This window comes from Solanum verrucosum, unplaced genomic scaffold (genome assembly GCF_900185275.1).
Source record: "Solanum verrucosum unplaced genomic scaffold, falcon-dt-bn FXZP01000112.1, whole genome shotgun sequence".
In the NCBI taxonomy this organism is placed as follows: Eukaryota; Viridiplantae; Streptophyta; class Magnoliopsida; order Solanales; family Solanaceae; genus Solanum; species Solanum verrucosum.
The window spans coordinates 2203497-2231055 of NW_026020441.1; the positions used below are offsets into that span (position 1 = coordinate 2203497).

The 27559-nt window shown below is 32.9% G+C and overlaps 2 protein-coding genes across 2 annotated transcripts; both read left to right on the forward strand.

Moving 5' to 3' along the window:
- Nucleotides 1-9721: 9721 nt before the first annotated feature.
- On the forward strand, nt 9722-11636 carry LOC125808473 (60S ribosomal protein L35a-2). Its single transcript, XM_049488175.1, has 5 exons — nt 9722-9816; nt 9906-9941; nt 10018-10246; nt 10380-10422; nt 11384-11636. Exons 1-4 carry the CDS (start codon nt 9785-9787, stop codon nt 10419-10421), a joined length of 339 nt encoding a protein of 112 aa, XP_049344132.1. The 5' UTR covers nt 9722-9784; the 3' UTR covers nt 10422; nt 11384-11636.
- Nucleotides 11637-23138: 11502 nt separating this feature from the next.
- LOC125808446 (transcription factor DIVARICATA-like) lies at nt 23139-24301 on the forward strand. Its single transcript, XM_049488147.1, has 2 exons — nt 23139-23517; nt 23757-24301. Exons 1-2 carry the CDS (start codon nt 23141-23143, stop codon nt 24226-24228), a joined length of 849 nt encoding a protein of 282 aa, XP_049344104.1. The 5' UTR covers nt 23139-23140; the 3' UTR covers nt 24229-24301.
- Nucleotides 24302-27559: the final 3258 nt, after the last annotated feature.

Below are 27559 nucleotides of genomic sequence, written 5' to 3' on the forward strand. Positions count from 1 at the left end.
ACTAATTTTAGAACTTTTCGTGCTAGGCAACTGAGAAAGCTCAACATCTAAAAAAGTTTATACAAGACTATATTGCTTCTTTCATCAAAGTAGAAGATAAGGTTGGTGTTTCTAAATTTCTAAAGTTCAAGTACAATTGTTTTCAATAATGTGTTTGTGTCCATCTAGTATTGATACTTATCTTTAGTTCTAGTGATAATTTTTTTTGTGTCCATCGATTGTTTGTTAAGCATAAGTACCAACACTAGTTGATCCTATTGATGACAAAATTGATTTTCTTGCAAGATCGATTTGTGTCCATCTAGTGTTGACACTTAGCTTTAAATTTAGAAATAATATATTTGTTAAGCATAAGTACCAACACTAGTTGATCCTAGTGATTTAGTTAATTGGTGGATTTAGTTAAAGTTGTTATGTTGTTTAAATAAGTTAAAATAAATAATGTGATTAGTTGTTTGAATTAAGTCAATACTAAACTAGTTAAAGTTATAAAGTTGTTAAGTTGTTTAAATAAGTTAAATTAAATAATGTGGTTTTGTTGATGGATTTAGTTGTTGGAATTAAGTCAAAACTAAACTAGTTCAAGTTAAAAAGTTGTTAAGTTGTTTAAATAAGTTAAACTAAATAATGTGGTTTAGTTGGTGGATTTAGTTGTTGTATTAAGTCAAAACTAAACTAGTTAAAGTTGTTAAGTTGTTTTAATAAGTTAAAATAAATAATGTGGTTAAGTCAATACTAAACTAGTTTTAGGACTACTACTAGTAAAATTATTATTAAATTTTATTTATAATATAATTGAATAGCTATATTTTTGTAGATGGATTCTGACATCATTTGGGAGCATACATAAGGTTCTTGACATCTTTGATGAGGCACAGGATGAACCAAAGAAAGAGGCTAGGAAGAAATCTTGGTTAGCTGGTATCGGTATAGGATCAGCACAAGGCTAGGAAGAAACTTGACGGTGTTCAGATTGCTGCTATGTCGGATCAAATAGCTAAACTTACAGCGGCACTAGCAGAGTCGGAGCGAAAAAGAGTAGCTGAACAAGAAAGCATGAGTGAAACTGTTCAGCAAATCAAAGAACAAGTGATGAACCTCGCTCGTCGACCTACTACTTCGGCTCCCGATGACACTGACGACGAGAGTGATGAGGATGATTATGTAGATCTCACTCCCTAGTTTAGATCTCTGGACATTTATGAACATTTTGAAATTTTGAAACGAATTTTAAAAGACTTTATAAGTCTTTAATTTATGATTTAGATACTTTTGAATGTTATTTTAAGTTTGTTGTTTTATGTTTTGTTTACATTGTTTATAATTGTGTGTGTTTGATTGGGCTGAATAGTGTAGAATTGAATTGAATTGCATTTGCAGGTGGGCAGCAGAAGCTGCGAGCTGCTACTGTCAAATATATTGCAGAAAAAGTGACGGACAGTGTGGTTTAGTCCGTCGCTTTTATGGGATTTTCAAAAATAAAATTTCCACAAAAGCGACGGACTACGTCGCCTTTTAGAAATAAAAAAAACGACGGAGATCGTCGCTTTTGTTAAAAAATTAAAAAAAAGTAAAAAAGAGACGTAGTCCGTCGCTTTTTGAAAAGCAACGCCGTCCGTCACTTTTTGAAATGCGACGCTGTCCGTCGCTTTTTAAAAAGCGTCGGGTTAAAAGCGACGGAGGTGACTGCGTCGTTTTTCCGTCGATTTTGACCAAAAAAGCGATGCAGTCCGTCGCTTTTGGCCATCGTATTTTGACAATTTTTTAGTAGTGTATGAGCTGGTCTGCTAAGGTTAGTTGGGCTATAAATAATGCTAGAATCAATTCTAGTTAAGTTTGGATCTTCATTATATTACTAGCAGATTGTATCTATCATTTATCGTTAGAAAGAAACAATCAAGGTTAAGCTTCCATAGCGACGAATATTCTATGAATGGATTGCTCAAGATATTCATGTTTGTAGAGAAAGTACAGAAACTACATGTCATTTTGTAGTTGCTACTTACAGATTTAAGCTTCCGACAATTCAAGCATTTAGAGCTTCTGATTGCAATACAATTAGGGCTTATGTAGACGGCTGAAAAAGGGTGTCCAAACTGCCTGATTATGTGTTATGTAGGAGGAACCTTGACAATTGAGAACCTTTGATGTAAGTGTAGACTTAGTGCTATCATTTGGTCTCCGTTTCTAAGATGCCTAATAGTGTGTCGAATGTCTATCAGCTGGTCTGCTAAGGTTAGTTGGGCTATAGAAAATGCTAGAAGTAATCCTAATTATGTTGAAATCTTCATTTTATTAATAGTAGATTATATCTACCACTTATTGTTAGAAAGGAACCATCAAGGTAAAGCTTGCATAACTGAAAATATTCTAAGAATGGTTGCACAAAATATTCATGTTCAAGGAAAATGTACAGAAACTACTTGTGATTTTGTAGCTTCTACTTATAGATTTAAGCTACATGTCATTTTGTTGATCCTACATACAGATTTAAGCTTTTCAGAAGTATTTAGAGCTTCTGATTGCAATACACTTGGGACTTACATAGACTCATGAAATAAGGGGTACAAATGAACTAATTGTGTGTTATGTATCAGGAACTTAAGGCAATTGAGCATACTTTCCTTAAGTGTCAATTTACAACTATCGCTTGGTCTCAACTTCTAAGATGCCTAAAGGTGTGCCGAATGTCTATGTGTTAGTCTACTGAGGTTAGCTGAGCTATACAATCTGCTAGAAGCAATACTCGTTAAGATTAAATATTCATTACATTACTAGCAGATTGCACAGTTAAGAGTATTCTATGAAGGGTTGCTCAAGATATTCATGATAGAGGAGAAATTATAGAAACTAGATGTGATTTTGTATCTCGTACTTACAGATTTAAGCTATATACAGTTCAAGTTTTCAGAGATTCTAATTGCAATTCAAATTACTCAAAACAAATAAGTCCACCAGCTTTATAAAAATAAATATACACTCTACCATCCAAAAACCGAAGGAAATTCACCTATTAAGAAGTTTCATATATATCTTGAAAATATCAGTAGCTTAATGGGTTTTTAACAATTCACAATTAAAGCTCACCTGCTAACGGATCGCTTCAGTGAAGCGAGAAGCATGAAACGAAGCACACAGTTTCAACTAAACAAGATAATTCAGTTCTTAAGAGCTATTAAATATGCATAGTTAAAAACCAAGATCTTAGTACAAATAAAACATTAAGAAAATCTTTCAATTCGTTAAAAAAATAAGAGGCAGTGAAAACAGAAACAGAATAACAAAAAAACATGGACAAAATAGAGCATAATCAAGAAATAAGCAATACAGCTTTGTGTCGCTTCTCGCTTTAAGTGACAAAGAACTCACTTTTAAGAACACTACTCATGAGTTCACCCAAAACAACAATAGCGACTTGATAGAAGTGTTGCTAAACAACAATGTACACTTTACCTAAAGCATGTTTGAATAACTGAGTTACATCCTAATTTTTTCCAGCTCATATTGAATCTAGTTCCCTTTCTATAACACAATGAACTTTAGATTGAATTTTAACATTCAAATCATGTTCTCATTTCGAAATATAATATTTAGTTCTAGTCTAAAAAATGTAACTCTGGTAATACATTCTTTCAAATAGCCTTGCCAAGAAGAAGAGAAGAAAAAATAAAGAAAACTTAAAGAGCGCAGGTAAAAAGAAAAAATTTAGCAGCTAGCTCACACAATAGAGAAATTGAGAAACAGAGAAAAGAAGAAGAAGATCATATTTTGAGAAATAAGCGATACAACTTCGCGTCGCTTCTAGGGACAAAGCACTCACTTTTAAGAACACTAATAAGGAGTTCACCCAAAACAACAATAGCGGCTTGACAAAAGTGTTGCTAAAAAACAATGTACACTTTACCTAAAACAAGTTTGAACAACCGAGCTATATCTTAAATTTTTAAGCTCATATTGAATCTAGTTCCCTTTCTTCAACCCAATGAACCCTATATTCAATTTTAACACTCAAAACATGTTTTCACTTCAAAATATAATTTTCAGTTCTAGTATAAAAAAATGTAACTTTGGTAATACATTTGTACCAACAGCCCTATGAAGAAGAAGAAAAGAAAGAACTGAGAACACTTGTAGATCGCAGGTAAAAAAAATGTGGCAGCTAGCTCACACAACAGAGAAATAGAGAAACAGAGAAAAGAAGAATAAAAGAGGAGAAGAAGCAGAGCATAATCGAGAAATAAGCCATACAGATTCGTGTCGCTTCTCGCTTTAAGCGACAAAGCACTCACTTTTAAGAAAACTAGTAAGGAGTTATCCCATAACAACAATAGCGACATGATAGAAGTGTTGCTAAACAACAATGTACACTTTACCGAGCAACCGAGCAATATCTTAAATTTTTCAGCTCATATTGAATCTAGATCCCTTTCTTCAACCTAATGAACTTTCTATTGAATTTTAACACTCAAACTATGTTCTCACTTAAAAATATAATTTGCAGCTTTAGTCTAAAAACTGTAACTCAGGTAATACATTCTTTCCAACAGCTCTGTCAAGAAGAAGAAAAGAAAAAAGAGATAAAACCTGCGATTAGGTAAAAAGGAAAACTGTTGTAGCTAACTTGCACAACAGAGAATTAGAGAAATAGAGAAGAGAAGAAGAAGAGCAAAATCGAGAAATAAGCGATACAACTTCACGTCACTTCTCGCTTTAAGCGACAAAGCACTCACTTTTAAGAACACAACTAAAGAGTTCACCAAAAACAACAATAGTGACTTGATAGAAGTGTTTCTAAACAACCATGTACACTTTACCTAAAACACGCTTGAGCAACTGAGCTATATACAAAAACTTTCAGCTCATATTGGATCTAGTTCCCTTTCTTTTACCCAATGAACTTTCTACTGAATTTTAACACTCAAACATGTTCTCACTTCAAAATACAATTTTCAGTTCTAGTCTAAAAAATGCAACTCAAATAATACATTCTTTTCAGCAGCTCTTTCAAGAAGAAGAGATGAAAAAATAGAGAAAACATGTAGATTGCCGGTCAAAAGAAAAACTATAGCAGGTAGCTCGCACAACAAAGAAATAGAGAAACAAAAAATAACAAGAAGAAAAAAAGATTGGAAGAAGAGATGAAAAGCTAACCTTGCAGTCGCTTGAAAGAGTGTCGCAACAAGAGAAGTGAAACAAAGAAAAATCTTTGGAAATAAGTCGCAAAGTGTTTTATTATGGATTTTCTTAAGAAAAAATTAGAAATTTCCAACCTCGTTGTAGTAGTAAAGAGAGCTTTTCCTAGCTTCTGGGACTGAAACACTCACTCTTTATCTATAGCCTGGTCTCACTATAATAAAGTAATATAACTTCTCTTATCTTTTCACTTTAAGCGACAAAGTGCACACTTTTAATAACGCTACTCAATAGTTATCCCAAAATAGTTTCATAGACACTTGATAGGAGTGTCGTTAATATGCCATGTACATCTTTCCTAACAAAGCTTGAGCAACCAAGACATATTCTAAATGAACTGAGTTCCCTTTCATCAAACCTCAGTGAACTTTTTGTTGAAATCTAAGACTCAAAACATGTTCTCAGATCAAAATATAGTTTTTAGTTCTAGTTCTAGAACTCAAGTCATAAATCACTTCCAGCAGCTCCATCAAAAATAAGAATATTAAAAAAACAGAGAAAAGTTACAGATTGCAAGTTAAAAAAGACATGTATCAACAAGCTAGTAGTAGAGAAACAAAGAAAAGAAGTAGAGAAGTGGAGAAGAAGAGAAGAAAATATAAGAATGTAATGCATGCCATAAATTCCTTCTCAGATTTACTTTATGACGACTTCTAACAAAATTCAACAGTGAAAAATGTAATTTTCAAACTATCAATTTCACCAATCATAAAGTTGTCAAAAGAGTACTATCACAGACTAAAAACTCAAGTCTCATCAACTCGGCTTGTTTTCAAGTTCTTCAAACAATTCAACTTCAACAGGGAGACCTGGAAAACTATTCAGTTTCTAAACGTAGAGATACAATCATAAAAATCAAACATTCCTCTTCAATTAAATCTCAATATCGATAAGAAATTCAGTTTCAGTTTAATATCCCCAAGTCGAACATACAGATCAACATACCACAAAACTTTTTAAATAGTTTGGTGTTGTTGTTGAGATTTCTACTCAAGGTATTTTCATGTTTTTAGGAAAGTATCAGAAATACCAATAAAACAGGGTCCTAATGTAGTCGATTCAAGTAAAGTAATTGATATTCATCAATTAAAGTAAAAAAAAATTCAAACAATCACGAGAGTTGAATATGTTAACAGTAACATTAGCAAATAGAGTAATCAATTTCCCCTTAAATCAATAGCAGGCGTAAATCACACAACACACTTAGTAAATACAGAAGAAATTACTTTCATAAAATCACAAATCGTCACAATTGTATGAATACCTAGGAATCAAAATATTTGTCAGATGAAGACAATAAATTGAAGGATGAGATGAATCCAGTAAAACCTACAAGAAAACATAAAGTAAGAACTAAATTGTGAAAACCTTGAAACTTCACATGGCTCCCAACATCAATATTTTTTCAATTAGTTAACAGAACTTGACCCAAAAATCCTACCAGTGACTATGTGATCAAAGGTTTGTTTCAGTAAGATCATGAGTTTGTATGAAATTAAAACCTTAGGATTACCTATGGATGGAGATTTTGAAAGGCAAAGATGATGACTACCATGGATTTTTTTGCTTGAGCAATGTGTTGAGGGCCCGAGGCGATATACAAATAACTCTAGACTTAAGCGGGAGTAGGATTTTAAAAAAAAAAAAATAAAGTTTCTTGTTACTAATTGGAGGGAATGTTTTATGTAGTAGAAAAATTAGAGGAAAAAGTTAATAGCATGAAAAGTTATGTTAAATTAGTGATATTTACTGGAAAATCATTTTAATTGTCACTAAAAAGATATCTTTTAATGGCTATAGTACATATGCCGCTAATATTTCAGCTTAAAGAATTAATTAGTGGCAAATGACTAATTGCAGCTAAATAATTGCCACAAAAAACATGTTTTGTAGTAGTGAATCAAGAATTATGTTTAGGATATATAGGATTTCTCAATGATTAGATGTAGTTTGGATAGTTAAAATCAGAAAGAGAGCGAAGATACATTTTGAAAGAACAAATACGAAATAAAGAATGGAGAAAGAAAGTGTACTGACGCTCTGCGCGCACTATTGGCGGCGCCGCCAGACCTCCATTTATTGGGGGCCTAATTGGTCGCGTCAGGTCTCTATTTATTGGGGGTCTGATTGGGCGCACTGTTGACGCGTCATGCTAGACCCCCATTTGGGCACACTACTAGAGCAACATACCAACCCCCTAGTGTTATAGGGGCGCGCCGCCCCAACCCAAATGGATTTCTCGAGACGAATGTATGTAATTATTGATAGCGATTTTTATTTTTTTATTAGTAATTGTTAGTAAAATTTTGGTTGGTATATTTAGTAGTGGTTATTAGTGATATCTCTTTTCTCGATTGCGACGAATTATTGTTATTCAAAACGTTTCTGAAATTTCGAGTCTGTTATTGATTTCGAAAAAAATAAAAAAAAATTTGGACAAAACTATTAATGGAAGATATTTTTATTCAATTTCGAAGAATCCTAAAGCATTATTATCATTTTTGATTCATTAAATTAAAGAAATCATTTTTATACAAATACATGAATGTTATTGTTGCATGTTATATTTTTGCATGAGGTGCTGACCAATCAAGAATTCACATATTCAGAAGATGCATGTTGCGGAAATGGGGATGTGGAGATGGATGTGTGGGCACACTAGGAGCAACAATTTTAAGAATAAGGTTATCCAAGAAAAAGTGGGAGTGACCTTTATGGCGGACAAGATGAGAGAAGTGAGATTGAGATGGTTTGGACATGTTAAGAGGAGGTGTGAGAGACTGACTATAGGGGTACACAGAGGAGTAGTGGTTGGCCGAAAAAGATTGAAGAGAGGTTATTAGACATGACATGACGTAATTTCATATTATCGAGGACATAACTCTAGATAGGAAAGAGTGAAGATTGCGTATTAAGGTAGAATGTTGGTAGGAGTATAATGTTGTCTTACTTTGCGAGGATTTAGACTTGTTAGTGCCTGTCGTACTACTAGTCGTACCCTTGCAGTTTTTGTCATATGTTGTTTATTGTGTTTTGAGTGTCACACTATTTTATTTTGCTATTGTTCCCTCTTGTATACTCTACAATGTTTTTTTTTTAAAGGGAAAATGCATAAGTACCCCCCCAACCTATGCCCGAAATCCCAGAGATACATCTAATCTTTACTAAGGTCCTATTACCCCCCCCCCCCCCCGAACTTATTTTATATGTAATATTCTACCCCTTTTTGGCCTACGTGGCACTATCTTGTGGGCCCAACGCATGTTGACAATTTTTTCAAGGATAGTGCCACGTAAGCCGAAAAGGGGTAGAATATTATAGATAAATTAAGTTCAGGAGGGGTAATAGGACCTTAGTAAATGTTATGTGTGTTTCTGGGATTTCAGGCATAGGTTGGGGGGGGGGGGGTACTTATGCATTTTCCCTTTTTTTAATTAATTGATATGCTTTCTTCATTGTTTTTTCTTCCTTTACTTGGATTTGATGCATTTGAGTCGATGGTCTTTTAGAAATAACGTCTCTACTTTCACAAAGTAGTGATAAGTTCTATGTACACACTATACTCTGTAGACCACACTTAGTAAGATTTTATTGGATATATTATTATTGATGTTGTGTGTTATATTTTTGTAAAAAATACTAAGTAGGCGTTTCATCTCATGATTTGAAATTCCAAAATTTTTCAAAAATCATGATTTGAAAATTTTCAAATACAAAATTTGACCCGCAAGTTTATATTTTGTAAAAAGAGCCCACATTTAATTTATATATATCTACTAGTTATTTGTTTCATATGTAAATAGATTTTATAATCCATATCATTACTTTTTAAACCGTTTATATCTCATATAAGGATTATTCTTGCCAATATAAAAAAAAAATTCAAATCAATTTTAAATTTATCATTTTTATTCACCAAATTCATTATTTTTTTTATCAAATTCATTACTACTTCATTCAAATCAATGTTAATAATAAAAAATTTCATCATTATATTGAATGTACAAGACTAACCATTGTGACATTAATTGAAAAAATAATTTTCTTAGCTACCAACACCTTGAACACTACAACTTATGTTCAATTTTATTTTTTATTCAATTAAAGTTTGATTAATAAATGCTGTATTTTTTAGAATAGTTTTGTGCAAAAATATATTATGCGATTATATAAATTTTTGCTTATTTGGTAAGATTGTATAGATTTGGGACAATTTTAATAGTTTTACAACTTATGATAATTTTATGTTTATGAGAAAACATACAGTATAAAAAATCCAAATTATATGTTCAAACTAAACACCAACTTCATCTTATGATGTCATATCACATGAACAAACGGGCTCTAAAACTGAGGCTAATATTTAAATAATGTATCACAAAAGTATCCCTTTTGTGCAAATCATCCATTTTTTCACCGGTCCCCAGACCTAATCTAAATTAAAGCCCAACTCCAGTGATTGGGGCCTCCAGCCCATCCAATTGGCACCCGATCATATAAATATATCTCTTTCTACATAACAACTCGTCTAGGGTTTAGGTTTCTTCTTCGCAGCCATCAATCAGCGCAGCGCCAGCCCATTGAAGCGAAAATGGTGAAGGGACGCCAAGGAGAACGCGTTAGGTACATCATTATTTCAATTGCATCTTCCATCTCCATTTTCTCTGCATTAATCATCTGCTCAACCTCATTTTCTCCATATTTTTTCGCAGACTCTACGTTAGAGGAACTGTTCTTGGATACAAAAGGTAGCTTTCTGTTTGTTTTGCAATATTCTGCTTGGTGAAAAGATGTATATTGATCTTTTTTTTCCTCCTTCTTTAGGTCGAAATCGAACCAGTATCCCAACACTTCGTTGATTCAGATCGAGGGAGTGAACACTAAGGAAGAAGTGGACTGGTACCTTGGGAAGAGGCTGGGATACATCTACAAGGCAAAGACAAAGAAGAATAACTCGCACTATCGTTGCATTTGGGGCAAAGTTTGTAGGCCACATGGAAACAGTGGCGTTGTTAGAGCTAAGTTCAAGTCCAATTTGCCTCCTAAATCCATGGTACTTTTTTTATTTTCTTATAATATGCCATTCATTGATTTAATCGTGTTATTCAGCATGCTTGTGATTATGGGAGAGATAAAGATTTGATTTTTACTCAACTGTTGTGTAATTTTATTGCCTAATTTTTCAGGGAGCTAAGGTTAGGGTTTTCATGTACCCAAGCAACATTTAAGGTAACTTCCTTAGTTGGTTGTTTCTTGTGTTTTCATCCTAGTGTTTAGATGTGCTAAGTAATGAAATTGATTGAATTTTGTGTTCCTCTGTTCTCTGTTTAGACACAATTTGCATGGTATAGTTCAGTTTTTAATTAATAAAATGCACTTCAACTTTAGGCGGCTATAGATTGCTTGAGGATCAACTTGGTGTCTGGCCTATGTTATTGAACTTCTAAGCTTCAATGATTATCTTTTGAATATATATTTGGATACTGCCTTGTGTCTTCTCCTTATTGTCTAGCATACTATAGTCAAGAATGGTGTCAAGAGATAATAGAACAGTTAAGAATTATCTTTCAATCTTTCACTATGTATAGTCTTTCTACATATTTGTGAAAATTGCAAGTATTTTAGGATAAGCTGGTAGTGTAAGAGTTATGTAACTAGTTAACAAACTGTTTACTTGACTTCATACCTTAGTTATGACAAATTAGGCTCCTACATACAGGGAATGCTACATATTGGTTCTATCTGAATTCTTTCTAGGATTCTTTATTTTTGTATCTTCTGTTAAAAGTAATTCCAAACTGCTGATATTTACTGAGATTTGAAAAGAACTTCCAAGTGAAACCATTTTTACTACTATGTTTGAGCTTGAAGGTGTACTGTACGATTCATTTGAATAATTATTCACCAAAGAGGTATATCTTGCTGGTGGAACATTAGTGTTGACAAGTGCCTTTGTGAATAAACTTGTGCCTACATATGTGAAGAGAAGTTATCTAAAGATATGGTTAGATGGTTTTCCTTTTTTGATTTGTCATATGAATGTGATTGATGTCTGATTATTTGAGTTGAACTTTTTAGTAGTTATTTTGGCCAGTCTTGTACTCTTGTGACTAATTTCAATTGTATTGTTGTGTACACTATACAACTTGATTATATTTGAAGTTGCTTAAGTTGATCTTTTATTTTGCAGTGAGCATTTAGAGGTCAAGGATCTTGATTGAAATCGTTGGTTGCTTTGGGTGGCTATTGTGTGCTACATCAATGTTTTCAATGATGAGGAATCTTCATCCTAAAAAGTAGTTAGTTAAATTTTGTATTGTGCTTTGTGGAGTCTCATCTTATCTTTTTCGTTTTTATCATTTCTGGTTAATACCAAGACTCATACATCTGATTAGATGCGACTAAATTTGCTTATGGAGCAATGCAACTTTTTTGTATGACTATTCAGCTGTGTTTTTGCTTTAAATCTTTTTTACTCCTACCAGGTTTTATCTATTTGCTTTCGAAGAATAGTTGCATTTGATAGATCCATTCATTATGCTGAAAACAATCTTGGAATTTGCCGCCCACTTTTTTTCCTTGAAAAACTATGGTTCAGTTCGTTTTGGTGTTTGAGAGACATCTATAAATGAAGTAGTGCAATAATTGAGGATTCTATTATTGTTGGATGCCTTTTGGTTTCAGTTTGAGTTGGCAAGTCTAGCATGTTGAGTATAGTTTTGATATGGATTTTACAATGTTCTAAAGCTTAATGCTGTTGATGGTAGGCGTGAGAGTTACCAGGTATTTGTCGAGAATATACTTATTGAGATTTAAGAGTAGCCCTATTTTTTCTGTGATATAATGAAAGGCTTTTATTTCTCTGATGTCATTGACCAGTCTTTTCCCATCTTTTTGAACATTTGCCGGGTGAATCCAAAAGATGGATGTACATTTGCAAGATTTATTAGATTATTAGATGATTCAGATTTGAATATTTATCTGTACAACCTTTAGGAATTTGCTATTAAATTCATTATACTTCCCCTGCTCTTGCTTCTTCTGTGTGTGGTTAAGTAGATAGCGTCTATTAATTCATAGTTTTATCATATATCTATGTTAGATACATAACATATACTCCGTGACAATTTTAAACTTCACATTGTGCTTTCATTAAGCACCGTGCAACACTTGACAATTCGATCACTTTCAAAATGGGTAATGCTGGGTTGGGCTGAAATCAAGGGAAAATTGTATGAAATAACAAACTATTAATTCAAATTAAATGTTATAGCCATAGTTTATTTTAATTATAATTTGTAGCAAACATTTCATTTTTTTGTCATCTGATTTGGTAGACAATTATTTATTTTTGGTATATAATTAGCCTTTGTATACATTTTGGTATAAAATTTATAAAATGCATTTGTCTTTGTATAAAGCGAGAGAAAAATATATATACAAATACAAATACATATATTTTCGTCTTATACACTTATAATTATACATCTACATATTTTATTATACAAATTACAATGAGTAAATGAATTTATACGAAACTGAACAATTTGTATAAATTTGGATGTTTTTAGCGAATTATACAAATCAAAAGCTCCATAACAAACAAAAAATTTGTTATGGAGTGTAATTATGCAAACTATAACTATAATATACAAATATGATTTTTATGTTTGTTATATGTGAAAATTGCTCAAAAATCAATCCAAGATGAAGTTCTTATGCACAAATCCTTAAAAAATTGGGAGGATTGGAACATCACTTTTTGGGTTATATTTGACACCCCTAGTCTAGGTGTTCAAAGTGAAATATCTACACTAGTTTACGGGGGCTTTTTTATGTTACATTTTTTACCCACTAAGCTCACCGTTATATTTTGTTAATGCATAATGTCAATTTGCAAGATTTTTCTTAAAACTTTTATAAGTATGAAACTTTAGTTAAAACGGAGAGACAATTGTATTAACGAAAATGGATCTTAAATCTACAGTTCAAAGCGTGATTTTCCTAATGTTTATTGTGAATTTGTAATTTTTTTCAAAGTTTTTGTATCTATCATTTATATAACGATAAAATGAAAACATATGTAAGTAGCTTTTTAATGAATGCAGCTCTAATACAAAGTTGAGGATATATTTTCCTCTTAAAATAGAAAGAAGATAAATAGTACTTATTAGATTGATCCCATTCGTCATCACAAAGTGAATTTTGTTCAGTTGCTAAAGCTAAGAATGTTTCACACGCTTTCAAATGCTGAAAAGTTAGTTTATTACTAAATAATGTACTAATTGTTAACGTCTTTAATTATCTAAAAAAAATGTAATTATTGGGGTCTCTTTTGGTACCATTGACTAATGGACGTGTAGTTTGAGTAAGCAACAAGTGAACAAAGTAGTCTTTGTTATTGTTTGCCTTATTCTTTGGTTTGAAATAAATGATAGCACATCATTTGAAAGAGAGAGATGGAGAGAATACAATTCACTCTCCTTCTTTCTATTTCTCTATGCAGTTGAAGTGGTTTCTTTTGCTTTTAGGCATCCACTTTGCTCTTTTTTTGGTTTTTCACCCGGTGTCTGGAGCCCACATTGAAGCTCCGACTAAATTTGGATTGCGCTCTGCAGGGCCCGTTCGGGAGTGGCGCTCCCAACAAGATTTTCTCCATATCCAGGGCTCGAACCTGAGACCTCTGATTATGGGTGAAGCACTCCAACAATGGGTTGGTCCACTTTGCTCTTCTCATGATTCCGTTGCACTTCTACACATCAAACATTCACTTGTAGCCTATTCTAAGTGGACGTTTTGGAATACAACTAGTAATGATTGTTGTAGGTGGGATGGAGTTACCTGCGATAACTTCACTGGCCATGTTATTGGTTTGGACGCTCAGTTATAACATTCTTGAAGGAATTATCCATCCCCAATAGTAGCCTTTTCTAGCTTCGTCATCTCCAAACACTTGATCTTTCGGGGAATGACTTATGGAGTTGTCCATTTCCACAGGGAATTGGTCAGGGGTCCACTACCTTTCACTGCTAACAGACTTCAAAATCCGATTACCTCAATTTGTCATTTAACTCACTCAATGGCTCAATCCCTTCTCGGATGCTTAGTCTTCCTTCATTGATTCTGTTATCACTGGGGAGGAATTGTTTCAGTGGACCACTTCCTGAGTTCAAGACCAACTCCTTTATTTGTTTCAAAATCAACTCTATGGTCTCATACCTCAATCGTTTAGAGATCTTGTGAATCTAACTTATGTCAATCTTGAACAAAATAAGTTGAGCGGAGAGATTGTAGCAGAAATAATGTTATCAAGCATGATAAACCGTTATCTTTCTCATAGTGGTTTATCATGGAGTAGCAACAAGGATAATATCAACGTCACCTTTCCCTATCGATTTTGGATCTCTCGGAGAATGAAATTCACGGGCAGTTCCCAAAATGGTTTGAGTGCATTGAAAAGCCTTACAAGCTTAGACCATCTACCTTGATGATAGTTGACCTACAAGCTTAGACGTTCTCATATTGAAATCAAATGTATTTTATGGACCCCTTGGTGGTTTCCAAACAAAATCTCCATTTCCAAATGAGGATTTTTTGTGAAATTAGGTCTTAGGCCTAACTCACACCCAAAAGCTAGCTCAAAGGGAGGAGGATTACCCAAGCCTTATAAGGAGTCCACCCATCTCATTAACCACTGATGTAAGACTTTTGTCATTCACAATCATATAAAAATTTCAATAACTTCTCAAATTCCATAATATGACATAAATTAAAATAAATAAAAAATATATATTGGGCCCCGTGCTGGCACGGGGTCCTATATCTAGTATATATATATATATATATAATTATTTTAATATAAACTCACCTCTTGAGGTTGATTTTATTAATTAAACATATATAATTAAACTACACATCAACATATAATATATGTATATGTATACATACATATATATACATCTATGTATATATATATATATATTTTAATATAAACTCACCTTTTGAGGTTGATTTTATTAATTAAACATATATATATATATATATATATATATATGTATCACATTAAATTTTAAGAACACAAAATGGTCCTCCGGAAAACGATTTAAATAAAATTAAATCAAAATAGAAAATAATACCGACATCAAGAGGTCGGTTTTTATTGTAATTCATTTTCTGGGAAAAATTCCGACTTCTTGAGGTCGGAATTTGGTTTACCCGCAAATCGCAAACCAACCTCCGGATGTCGCTTTTAAAAGTAATTAGATGAAATAAAAATACCGACCTCCGGATGTCGCTTTAATTAATAGTCGAAATAAAAATACCGACCTCATGAGGTCGGTATTTTAATTACATACTATTTAATTTTTACCGACATTCGGAAGTCGGTATTATGAAATATTTAATTGAGAAAAAATTCCGACCTCAGGAGGTCGGAATTTTTAATGAATTACAATAAAAACCGACCTCTTGATGTCGGTATTATTTTCTCAAATAAATATAAAAAATACCGACCTCATGAGGTCGGTATTTTATATTAATTTATTTTTACTATTTAATTTTCCCAACATACGGAAGTCGGTATTATAATTTTTTTTGTTTTTTATTTTACACAAAACCTATTGAGAAAAAATAAAATATTGTTATTTATTTATTTTTTAATACCGACATCAAGAGGTCGCTTTTTATTGTAATTCATTTTTTCCGAGAAAATTTCCGACCTCCAGAGGTCGGAATTTGGTTTTCCCGCTTTCCGCAAATCGACCTCCGGATGTCGCTTTTAAAAGTAATTAGATGAAATAAAAATACCGACCTCCGGATGTCGCTTTAATTAATAGTAATTAGATGAAATAAAAATACCGACCTCATGAGGTCGGTATTTTAATTACTTACTACCGACATTCGGAAGTCGGAATTATAAAATATTTAATTGAGAAAAAATTCCGACCTCCTGAGGTCGGAATTTTTAATGAATTACAATAAAAACCGACCTCTTGATGTCGGTATTATTTTCTCAATTAAATATAAAATATACCGACCTCATGAGGTCGGTATTTTTATTGTAATTCATTTTTTCCGGGAAAAATTCCGACCTCCGGAGGTCGGAATTTGGTTTTCCCTCTTTATTTTGAATAAAAACCGACTACTTGTAAATACCGACCTCCGGAGGTCGGAAATTACCGACCTCCATTTGATGTCGGAAATTTTTAGGTCGGTATTCACTGTTTTTTTAGTAGTGCAATTCCTGGTGTCTTCATGGGATACTCCTCCATAAAGAAAGGCTACTCCATCTATGATCTTCAGTCCCAATCCTTCTTTGTCAGTAGAAATATAGTGTTTCATGAGTCCATATTTCCTTTCCTTCATACCAAGTCTCTTGGTTCTCCTATGTTTTCTATTCTGCAGTTCTCTCATCTGGAAGTTCCTTCTAGTAGTCCTTCTCCAAGCCCACCACCTCCTCAGCCTCCACCACAAATCTCATCACCAGTTGAACCAAGAAAATCTACCAGAATCAGACATCCTCCCAGATGGATGACTGATTTTGTTACTCCCTCCTCTCACACTTGTTCTTATCCCATGTCCTCATATGACTCTTATTCTCATCTTTCACAATCTTATAAACATGCCCTACATGCCTACTTCTCTATCTCTGAACCTTCCTCTTTCCAGCAAGCTTCCTCAGATCCCTTTTGGGTACATGCTATGCAATTTGAAATAGATGCTTTAGAATCCAATCACACCTGGTCTGTTGTAGAACTTCCTCCTGGTAAGGTTCTTATTGGCTGTAAGTGGGTGTACAAGGTGAAATATAAATCTTCTGGTGACGTGGAAAGGTACAAGGCTCGTTTAGTAGCAAAGGGTTATAGCCAGCAACTGGTATAGATTACTCTGAAACCTTTTCTCCTGTTGCTAAAATGGTAACAGTCAGGTCTTTAATAACACTTGCAGCTTCCAAACAGTGGTGCATTTTTCAGATGGATGTCCATAATGCTTTTTTAAATGGTGAATTGGTGGAAGAGGTGTATATGCATATTCCTGAAGGGTTTGCTAGACAGGGGGAGTCTCAGATGGTCTGCAAACTTCATAAGTCATTGTATGGACTTAAACAAGCTCCAAGACAGTGGAATAAGAAACTGACTGATGCTCTTATTCAGATGGGATTCACTCAAAGTCATTATGACTACTCGTTGTTTACCAAGAAGTCAGGAGAAGAGTTGGTGATAATTCTAGTGTATGTAGATGACTTACTAGTTACTGGAAATAATCTGGTCTTGATCAATAAAGCAAGGGAAGATTTGAAGCACAAATTCAAGATGAAAGATCTTGGAGAACTTAAGTTCTTCTTGGGGATTGAAGTAGCCAGATCACAAGAGGGAATCATGACATGCCAAAGAAAATATGCATTAGAGTTAGTTTCAGAAACTGGTTTGAGTGGATCAAAGCCAGTCAATGCACCACTTGAAGTTAATCAGAAATTGACTTCTGTGGAATATGACAAAAATATATCTACCAAGACAGGACACAATGATAAAACTTTGAGAGATCCTACAGCATATCCAAGGCTAGTAGGGAAACTTTTGTACCTAACAATGACCAGGTTGGACATAGCTTTTGCAATTCAAGTCCTTATCCAATACATGCATTGTCCAAAAATATCTCATATGGAAGCTGCACTGAGAGTTGTAAGATATATCAAGGGCTTACCAGGAATGGGTTTACTGATGCCATCTCAAGCTACTAGTCAACTATTTGCCTATTGTGATTCAGACTGGGGTGCTTGTCTGGAAGCAAGAAAATCTGTTACTGGGTATTTGGTGAAGTTTGGTGGAGCTGTAATATCCTGGAAGTCCAAGAAACAGGAGACTGTGTCAAGAAGTTCAGCTGAAGCTAAGTTTAGAAGCATGGTTGCATGTACTGCAAAACTTACTTGGCTGATAGGGCTGTTCAGAGAATTGGGAGTGCATATTAAACAACCTATAGACCTAATGTGTGATAGTAAAGCTGCAATTCAAATAGCAACAAATCCTATATTTCATGAAAGAACTAAACATATTGACATTGATTGTCACTTTGTAAAGAGAAAGAATCACTCAAGGCATGATTAGAACTAATCATGTATCAACAGAAGAGCAACTGGCAGACATACTTACAAAAGGCTTGGGAAGATCTCAACATGAATATTTAGTAAGTAAAATTGGACTTAAGAACCTGTTTCAACCATCAACTGGAGAGGGGGTGTTAAACCAAGAGGCAAGTTGATGTAACCACAGATGAGTTTGTAGTAACTCAAGCTGTTAAGAAGTGGCTAGAAGTTAGTTAGCTAGTTAGTTAGAGTGACAACTAAGAGGTTTACTAATTGAAGCTTAATTCAGATTGTATAAATACTATTGATGCGTAACTGATTCATTAAGTTGGAATGTATGTGAATTGAGATTCTCTTTCAGCTTCTTCTTTTTTCTTTGCTTTGTCTCTAGAACATTCACAACCATGAATGTTAACATTTTTTATCTCTTCGGAAATTAAATTCATTTAGTGGATCTTTACCTTCCAAACGGCTTCAAAGCAATGATGAACATGGACGTGCACAAATCAAAGCTGGAATATTATATGAAAGTAGAAAATAGTTTTGAGGGATATCATATTCTAGATAACATCTATGAGGAATGAGTTTGAAGGAGAAATCCCTAAATTCACTACTTCTGCTGTTGAATTTATCTCACAACCACCTCAAAGGGCACATTCTGTTGAAATGAGGAACATAAGCACCCTTAACAAAAGCTACAACTTTGACACAGTGGTAATGGGTATCCATTTGAATCAAGAACTATATATTAGGTTCAAACCTCAAATAACACAATATTTTTTTCAAACGCCCTTGATAAAATTTCTAGCTTCGCTACTTATTTTGATACGGAAGAAGTTTGTTTAAATTTCTAGCTTCGCTACTTATTTTGATACCGAAGAGGTTTGTTTTGATAACGAGTTTAGGTTATAGCTCTTTATCTTCGCGACTATAAATTTGACCAAGGTCTTGCGCAAATGTGAGGACTTTTTTCAAAAAGGTTATAAGGTAGAGACTTCTATTGCTGATTAGAGGGTGTAGAATCGACGAAAATAGCCAAAAAATAAAGTCTCATGATCTTCAGGATCTGCTCAAGTGTAGCATATTGATTCTTATCGAGATTGGGTTGATATTCAGTGTGATAATTGTGAAATTAATTCTACCTCTATTCATTTTGTATAATGTAAACAATACAAAGAAAAATACGTTACAAAGAGAAGAACATATCCATTTCAAAACAAAAAAAGAGTTTCTGCAAAATGTGATGTTAATAGCATTAACAGTCACCATTCATTTTTCAAATTAACTCTTATCTTTATAATAACTCCTCTTGCAATATCATATATAAGAAGTGTCTTTGATGAACATAAGATATACCAATCAAAAGGAAAAAAAAAACATCTTCCTCGTTTCTTCTTCCTTGAATATTTTTTTGCGCAATTGATTTTGGGCAGCCTCCAAACTTTCAATCACGTGTTTGAATGTAACCATGGAATCAAGCGATAGACTATAATGATTTTGCTTTCAAGATAGTGACTACAACACAATATTTATAATAAGTTATTTTTTAATTTGTAACTCTTCTCTTAAAATCCTTCAAGAGAATGTCATGCCATACAGATTGGAATATGAGATAATGAATTTAACGAAGGAAAAAACAAGGAATAAGCGTGGGATAAGGAAAAATTAGGAAAAAGTGGCTGAAATACTATGAGATCATAAGATTGTATACCTTTTGATATTTAATTGTCTTTATTAAATAATAAACCGAATAAATGATGATATACAATAAATTGGACCTAAATATATTATTTTTAATTTTTCAGCAACCACTTCGTGTAATTATCTCATTTCAAAATGCTATCCCACCCAAGCACCCACCTTAAGCGAGTATCGCTTCAATTTTTTCTAAAGAAATCCTATTCAAATACATATAATTAAGATAATATAAGAACATTGTTATTTTTACGTGCTCTCTTCTCAATTTATTAAAACTAGGGAAAAGGGTTAAAAATGCCCTTAACGTATCTCAAATGGTTCAAAAATGCCCTCCTTCCACCTTTTGGTTTAAAAATGCCCTCAACGTTTTTTTAAGGTTCAAAATTGCCCTTTATTAACAGAACAATGACATGGCAATTGTGACATGGATTTTCTTTACCTATTTCAAAATATATGACCCACTTAATCTAGAAATCCATTTCAAATCTGACCCGATATGACCGATTAATTTTGGATCTTTTGTTTCCATTTGTTCTAACTCTCTTCTTTCTTCCTACCTCCTTCAGTTAATTTCAAGAAGAAAAGGAAGGAAGAACTACAAAGAATAAGGTTAGCTAAATCTTGAATTTGTTCCTTGCTGACATTGAAACGTTCAAGAAGAAAATAAGATTTATCTTCATTTGGTTCTGAAGCCTCCTGCTTCCAACTATAAACACCACCATTCAAGCTAATGACCAACCAAAAAATCCAATTCCAAAGAAAATGAGCCATAAAAACAAAAGCTTCATTTCCCATCTCCACCCACAATTTGGTCCTAGCGAAGACTCTCTGGCCTTCTTCAGCCTAAAACTTGAAGAGAAGCTCTAATTCGTGCCCAACAATTTGCAATTTACAGACATCTTTAATAGAATCCCCCTACATATCTTCAGAAAATGCCTTGAAAGCTTAGGAACAAACCGATCCAGAGCAGAAAAGCTCATCAAAAGTCAATAATTGACCTGAATTTCAACAATTCTCAAGCAAAAACATCTCATAATTCCAACAGAAATCTGAAACTGATCAATATCAAGATTCTGCTGTAAACCCACCTCTACAAACTCCTAATCAAACTCCTAAAAAAGCAAAACATTACCTAAGTTGCAGAGTACTGGAATCAACTGTGTAAAAGATTGAAGAAACAAAAAAGTATTATCTGAAGAACATAACTAGAGGTGTTGTGATTTGCAACCCTCAATCGCCATCGTCGGATGCTACAAAAGAGGTTGAGAGTCGTCCTAAAATGGAGCTCAAAGATAAGATAGGTTAATATGAAAATGGGTTTTTGGGTGGGTTTAAATTTTTGTAGCACAGATGGGTCGGGTCGTTGGGCTGGATTTTAAAAATTAGGTGGACCAATAAGATAAAGTCACTTGGCTAATTAAATGAGTCATCATTTATTATGTTAGTGGGCTGTTAATAAAGGGCAATTTTGAACCTTAAAAAAACGTTGAGGGCATTTTTAAACCAAAAGGTGGAAGGAGGGCATTTCTGAACCATTTGAGATACGTTAAGGGCATTTTTAACCCTTTTCCCTTAAAACTATTCAAAGTATAAGAATTTAAAGACTTTATTTTGATTACGAATTCAGATATATATTTTTTAATATAAAATTTATATATTCAAAACTACACAAAAATATTACAAATCAACACAACTTATAATCTTAAAAAATAAAAAAATTATGGTAAAAAAAGATGTTGTTTCACTTCCCAATTAGTTAATACTTTCCTATAAGATAGGACAAAAAATAAAAATAAAAAATACAAATCCTTAAACAAGATGGACATCATCATCCAGTAAGTTATATTAAAGAAAATTGGACCTCAGTCTAAAGTATTAGAATTTACATTCTGATCGACAATACCCTTTATTATTAATGATATAAAAATCTTAATCAAAGTAATCTAAAATAAAAGAGCTCTATGCCAAAAGATAAAAGGGTGCAACATGTATATATACTTAATTAAATTCAAATATAAGCTATTTCACCTTTTGCTTATACGTTTTTCTTATTTGCATTTCAAGTAAAAAAATTGAACGAAATTGTTAAAAAAACAAAAGAATGTAACGACAATCATTATTGATTTACTTGGGAGGAATTCAATTGATCAAATTCAAAGACAATCTACTCTGGATTGTTGAAACAAGTTACATGAGAGATAACACCTTCTATTCTATATAAGAAGGTAAAGGAAGAGATAGCATGATCTATAGAGGTCCTTTATGCTAACATAAAATGGTATTCATCCCTTCATTTCAATTGCCTTTTTACTTTTTTTTTAAAAAAAACAAATTATTTAAAAAGAATGTATTTTTTTTTATTTCAACTTTTTATATGATATGTTTAAGATCATAAAATTAAATATTAAGTAATATTATGGTACATTTAGATACTCTATCTATTCACTTTTACTTGTCCACTATATCAAAAATAGATTTTTATACTTTTACTTGTTACTTTTTCTATGTTTTACCCTTAACACTAATTACTTATTCCTTAAAACATTTTTCAAGATCTAAAACTAAATATCAATTAATAGCGATATAGTGTGGTAAACTCGTCGTGCTAATCATTATTTTTTTAATTAAAATATTAAGTTCAAATATGATAAGTAAAAGTTAACGAAGAAAGTATTTTAGTTAAGACCACATAATTTATTTATTTTTTTAAAATTCCGTGTCAAATTAAAAGAAGATAAAAAAGACGGAGGGATTATCTTTTTAAACCTCATGCACTAACGTTGCTGATATTTATGATTAAAAATAGAAACGTGTAGCATGTAGTGTTACACATATCTAATCTTACGACTGGTGGACCCATCTCCCGATCGATGTCTCCTTTTTATTATGAGTTTTTGTTCCACTCATCATTTCATTTCATATAATACAAAGCCTATTCATTGATACATCAAAAATCCGTTGCCACTGTACATTGATCACCTTTCTCAAACTTCATTTTTTTGATTCTGAAAAGTAGTAGCCTCTTTCTCTAATCCAATATTCTGTGTTCAAAAAAGGGTATTCTTATTCCCAGTATATGATTCTGATCAATTAATTATAACTATCTTTGGGGGAATCACAAAAATCTTATCATTATAGTACTAACCTAGCACACCACTTGTTTGTGAAATGGAAACTTTATTTTCTACTTCTTTTTTACCAAATTCAAGTTGGATAAACGAGAAGAGAGAATGGACTAAAGAAGAGAACAAGCAATTTGAAAGTGCTATTGCAATATATGATGAGAAAACTCCTGATAGATGGTTTAAAGTGGCTGCCCTCATCCCTGGAAAGTCAGTTATTGATGTAATGAATCAATATAAAGCACTTGTTTCTGATGTTTCAGATATTGAAGCTGGATTGGTTCCAAATCCTGGTTATTTCGCCTCTTCGATTACCTTGGAATTGGTTGATCATTGTGGATTACAAACATTTAGAAAAAGAGGGAGTAAATCATCTGATCAAGAAAGAAAAAAAGGTGTACCATGGACTGAAGAAGAACACAGGTGCATCCTAGATCTATTCATACTCTGTTTTTTCTTTTTCCTTTTAATATTTGTTGCTGTTAATAGACAGGGGGGGATCTAAGGGAACGGGAGGGTGTTATCTCACACCCGATTACACTGTATTAGATTTTCGATAAATTTTGAAAATGCACCAGAACGTCCAATGTTTCGATTCATTATTTTTTACATTATAATTTTTTGAAGAAAAATCTTGAATCCAAAAATTATTTTTGGTATAGGAGATTTCTGATGGGACTTGAGAAGTATGGAAAAGGGGATTGGAGGAACATATCGAAGAAAATGGTAATTTCAAGAACTCCAACTCAAGTAGCTAGTCATGCTCAGAAATACTATCAGAGACAGATATCAGGAGGAGGCAAAGATAAGAGGAGGCCTAGTATTCATGACATTACGACTGTCCATATCACCGCGGACTCCGCGTCCCCAAACAACCTAGTATATAACATCAATTCCTTTTCTAAAGAAAAGTTATATGCAGAAACCAGTTCCTCTTTCCAGAAATTTACAGCTACAACAGATATTGTGAACTGCTGGAATGCCAACTTATCAAATGATCATGAAGATCTGATGGATTTTGGATCATCATTTGTCACCTACCCATATGAGATTGCTTCACAGTCTTGGGATGAACATGGAGCTGACGACTCACAGCTCCAGTTCCAATCAACAAGATATCAGATATGGGGTTGAAAAATGTACTGGATTCTGTTTTAATTTGTAATCTTGCTATTAAATTATTAATTAATGTAACTCAAGTTTAGTTTGGTCTAATTTGTATGTTGTCACTCTTTCAGACTTAAAATGAAAAATCTTCAACTAAGTGTCCTTTTGATCAAGTTAGTAGTGAACCCATTATTTTTAACATTACGTAAACAATCCTGAAAAGTAGTAGTATTAAATTTTGAATCCCTCTTTTTAAAGAATTCATAATTTTGAACATGTTAAGATTAAATCTCAAATTCGTTCAAATAAAACTTACGTCTTAGAACTCAACTTACTTGAAGATAGATAAAACTTAATTGCAAAAATTGTTTTGTTACGCTCATTTTATGTACATAATCAAATATAATCTTTGGGTTGTTATACGATTTTTGTTTCTTTTCATGGCCAAACACAAAAGTATAATATAAAGCTTTGTTTCCTTTTCCTTCCCAAAAAATTGCATAGAATTCTTACATATTGAAACTGTGTGACGATTACTTCGGCGCGAGGTTTTCCACTAGCTAATAATAGTATCGCTTTTAGAGTAGTGCAGCAACTTTTGTCTTTTTGTTTTGTTTATTTTCTTAATACTAAAGGCAAAATGGGACCTCTTGACCTGTGTTGTGACTTGTGTATGTACAAAGACCCTTTTTCCTCCATTTCTTAAAACATTAGACATGTAACTTGGAAGCAGAGGTCAGTCCAAATCATTCACCCTATCTTTAATACATATCACTTTGCACAACATCAAATTCCAGAGGATCTGATTGGAACTGGAGGGAGATCATGTTGCTACTACCTTTATTGAGTTTAACTGTTATACATAGATCGTGTAAAAGAATTACCAGGACACTCAAAAGGTAAATATCGATACATAAAAAGTGAAATTGATAATATGAAAAATTTACCCGATACAACTTGTTAAAATAATTATTACTCTCTTTGTCCTTTATATGAAAAAAATGACATTTTTTTTATATTTAATAACAATTTAATTTTAAAATACTTATTTTATTCTTAATGAAATAATTTATAGTCACAAAAACTTTTATTTTTAATAAAATGATCTATACCTTATTTTAGACTATAAATTTCAAAAAGTCAAACTCAGAACTAAGCCAAACTAAAGGAATGAAAAAGTAATAGTTTTTGCACTATCAATGTACATAAGAAAAAAAATCAAAAGAATAACCGAGTTGATATAACAAGTGTAAAGGCAAAAATATACAAGATGCGTGGTCAAGATAGACCTACACGTGGAAGATCAAGTAAGGAGTAGTTTTATACAAGAGGAAGTTGGCACAATCCACCTCGAAGTAATGAAACCACAGTCCACACCAAGGCCAATGCACTCAAAAGAAAGAATGATGTTAAATTAAGTCTTAGGTCTAATTCAAAATAGTTTATTCATCGCATTACTTTTTTGGGGGTAAACAACTAGGGTAACTCCTTGGGGAGACAAGGGATCGAGTTCTATGTGATCCTTTTTCAATCGGTGGAATTCAATGCAACGAGTGTGCTATCTCGAAAAGGGGTGCTGGGGAATATCCGCCACTTGGTCACTTTCTAAGTCAAACTCGTCACATCAAATTATCAGTGTGGTTATATCTACTAATAATTTGTGAACTATTGCATAAAAGCAGACACATTCAAAAAATAGTAACGGTGAATTTTCCTCCCAAAAATTAAAAAAAAGTAGATAAGAAATCCTTGGTCTGAATTTAGGAAAAAAGATGCAATTTGGGCAAGTTGACTGAGTTTGATCCTGCATATCGCTTTTGCAGGCTGCTGCTTTAATTTCCACTAATTTCAGAATCAACCCTTTTGGAATCCACAACATTAGGTTCCACGCAAGAGTCTTAATTACTATTGTTACCGCGTGATTTCTGCTATTTATTCCTACGCTAAATTTCCTATCAAGAGAATCACGAAATGGCAAACAAAGAATTTTATACTATAATTACAATTTCTAACTTTTCACATTTCATGTTTAAATTTATTTGTTTCACATTTCACGAAATGGCAATCGAAATGCTATTTATTTGTTTTCACATTTCTTTCGTTTAAATTTATTTGTTTCATTTTTTTAGTCCGTTTCTAAAAATATGTTTCTTTCTTTAATTATATTATTGACAATTTCTTTTTAAATTTCAACTTTTCATATTTCATGTTTAAAGTTAGAAGATTAAATAATATTTTACTACAGATTACAAGAATATTTTTTTTTTTAAAAAAAAAATCATCACAAACAAATTGAAACAAAGAAAGTATGTTTTCAAATGGTGTGCGTTGTATTTTTGGAAGTGAATGGATTGATAAGGTAAAATATTTCTTTTGCAGCCATCAAATCTTGGGGAGTCAATGCAATCAAAGCAGATTAGGCCGCTAGAATATTCCCAAAGTGGTGACAAATGTGCTGAAATTAATAAATAGTCAGATCAAAGTTTATTTGGATTGATATGAACAAGTCAAGAGATCTAAAGTAAGAGTTTCTTAAGGTGCCTGTCGTTCTGAAAGAGTTACCATATAAGAATATTTTTGGAGGCATGTGATATGAAACTTTAAACTTCACTTGTTTTAGAGATAATTTAGCGATTCATCAAAATTTATGATGATCATCATCCTAACCTTTTGGTATCTGGTGTAGTGAACAACAACGTAGCATGGGTAACGTTTCTTGTTAATTCTTAAAGCTCATTGTAATTAACTCTATCCATGTAAATCATTTGAATACATACGTATCTCTACTAAATTCTGCTACAATCAACCCTCAAACCCTTCCAGTATCCACACATCTTCTCTTCACATGTCCGAAGCATCTTCATCTCACTTCCCTCATCTTGTTCATCACAAAAGTCACTCCCAACTTTTTTTTTTTGGTTTTCCACCCGGTGTCCGGAACCCACATTGGAGCCCCGACTAAATTCGGATCGCACACTGCAGGGCCCATTCGGGAGTGGCGCTCCCAACAAGATTTTGTCTATACCCAACCCAAGACCTCTGGTTAAGGGTGAAGCACCCCCAACTTGCCCCATATAACATCGTTCCTAATCATATCTCTCCTAATATGCTCACACATCCATCTGACATCCTCATCTCCACTACATTTATCTAATTATCACTTTGTAGAATTTACGCGTAAGCCTTGACGACACATTCTTATTGCATATAGTATCCCATATGCGATGAGAATTAACCTTATATATATGCGTTAAGTTGTATTTAATTACTAGTGAAAATGATTAATATAAGGATAATCTTTGCTTATGGGAGGCATCTCAGAAATTAATATTTCCTATATATATCAAAGTTAATGAGG

Bases quoted from the DNA above. Each gene is read 5' to 3' on its own strand.
- LOC125808473 (XM_049488175.1), top strand. From the start codon at position 9,785: ATGGTGAAGGGACGCCAAGGAGAACGCGTTAG. The intron at 9,942-10,017 runs GTAGCTTTCTGT...CTCCTTCTTTAG, and splicing joins ACTGTTCTTGGATACAAAAG to GTCGAAATCGAACCAGTATC. The intron at 10,247-10,379 runs GTACTTTTTTTA...CTAATTTTTCAG, and splicing joins ATTTGCCTCCTAAATCCATG to GGAGCTAAGGTTAGGGTTTT.
- LOC125808446 (XM_049488147.1), top strand. From the start codon at position 23,141: ATGGAAACTTTATTTTCTACTTCTTTTTTACCAAATTCAAGTTGGATA. The intron at 23,518-23,756 runs GTGCATCCTAGA...TTTTTGGTATAG, and splicing joins TGGACTGAAGAAGAACACAG to GAGATTTCTGATGGGACTTG.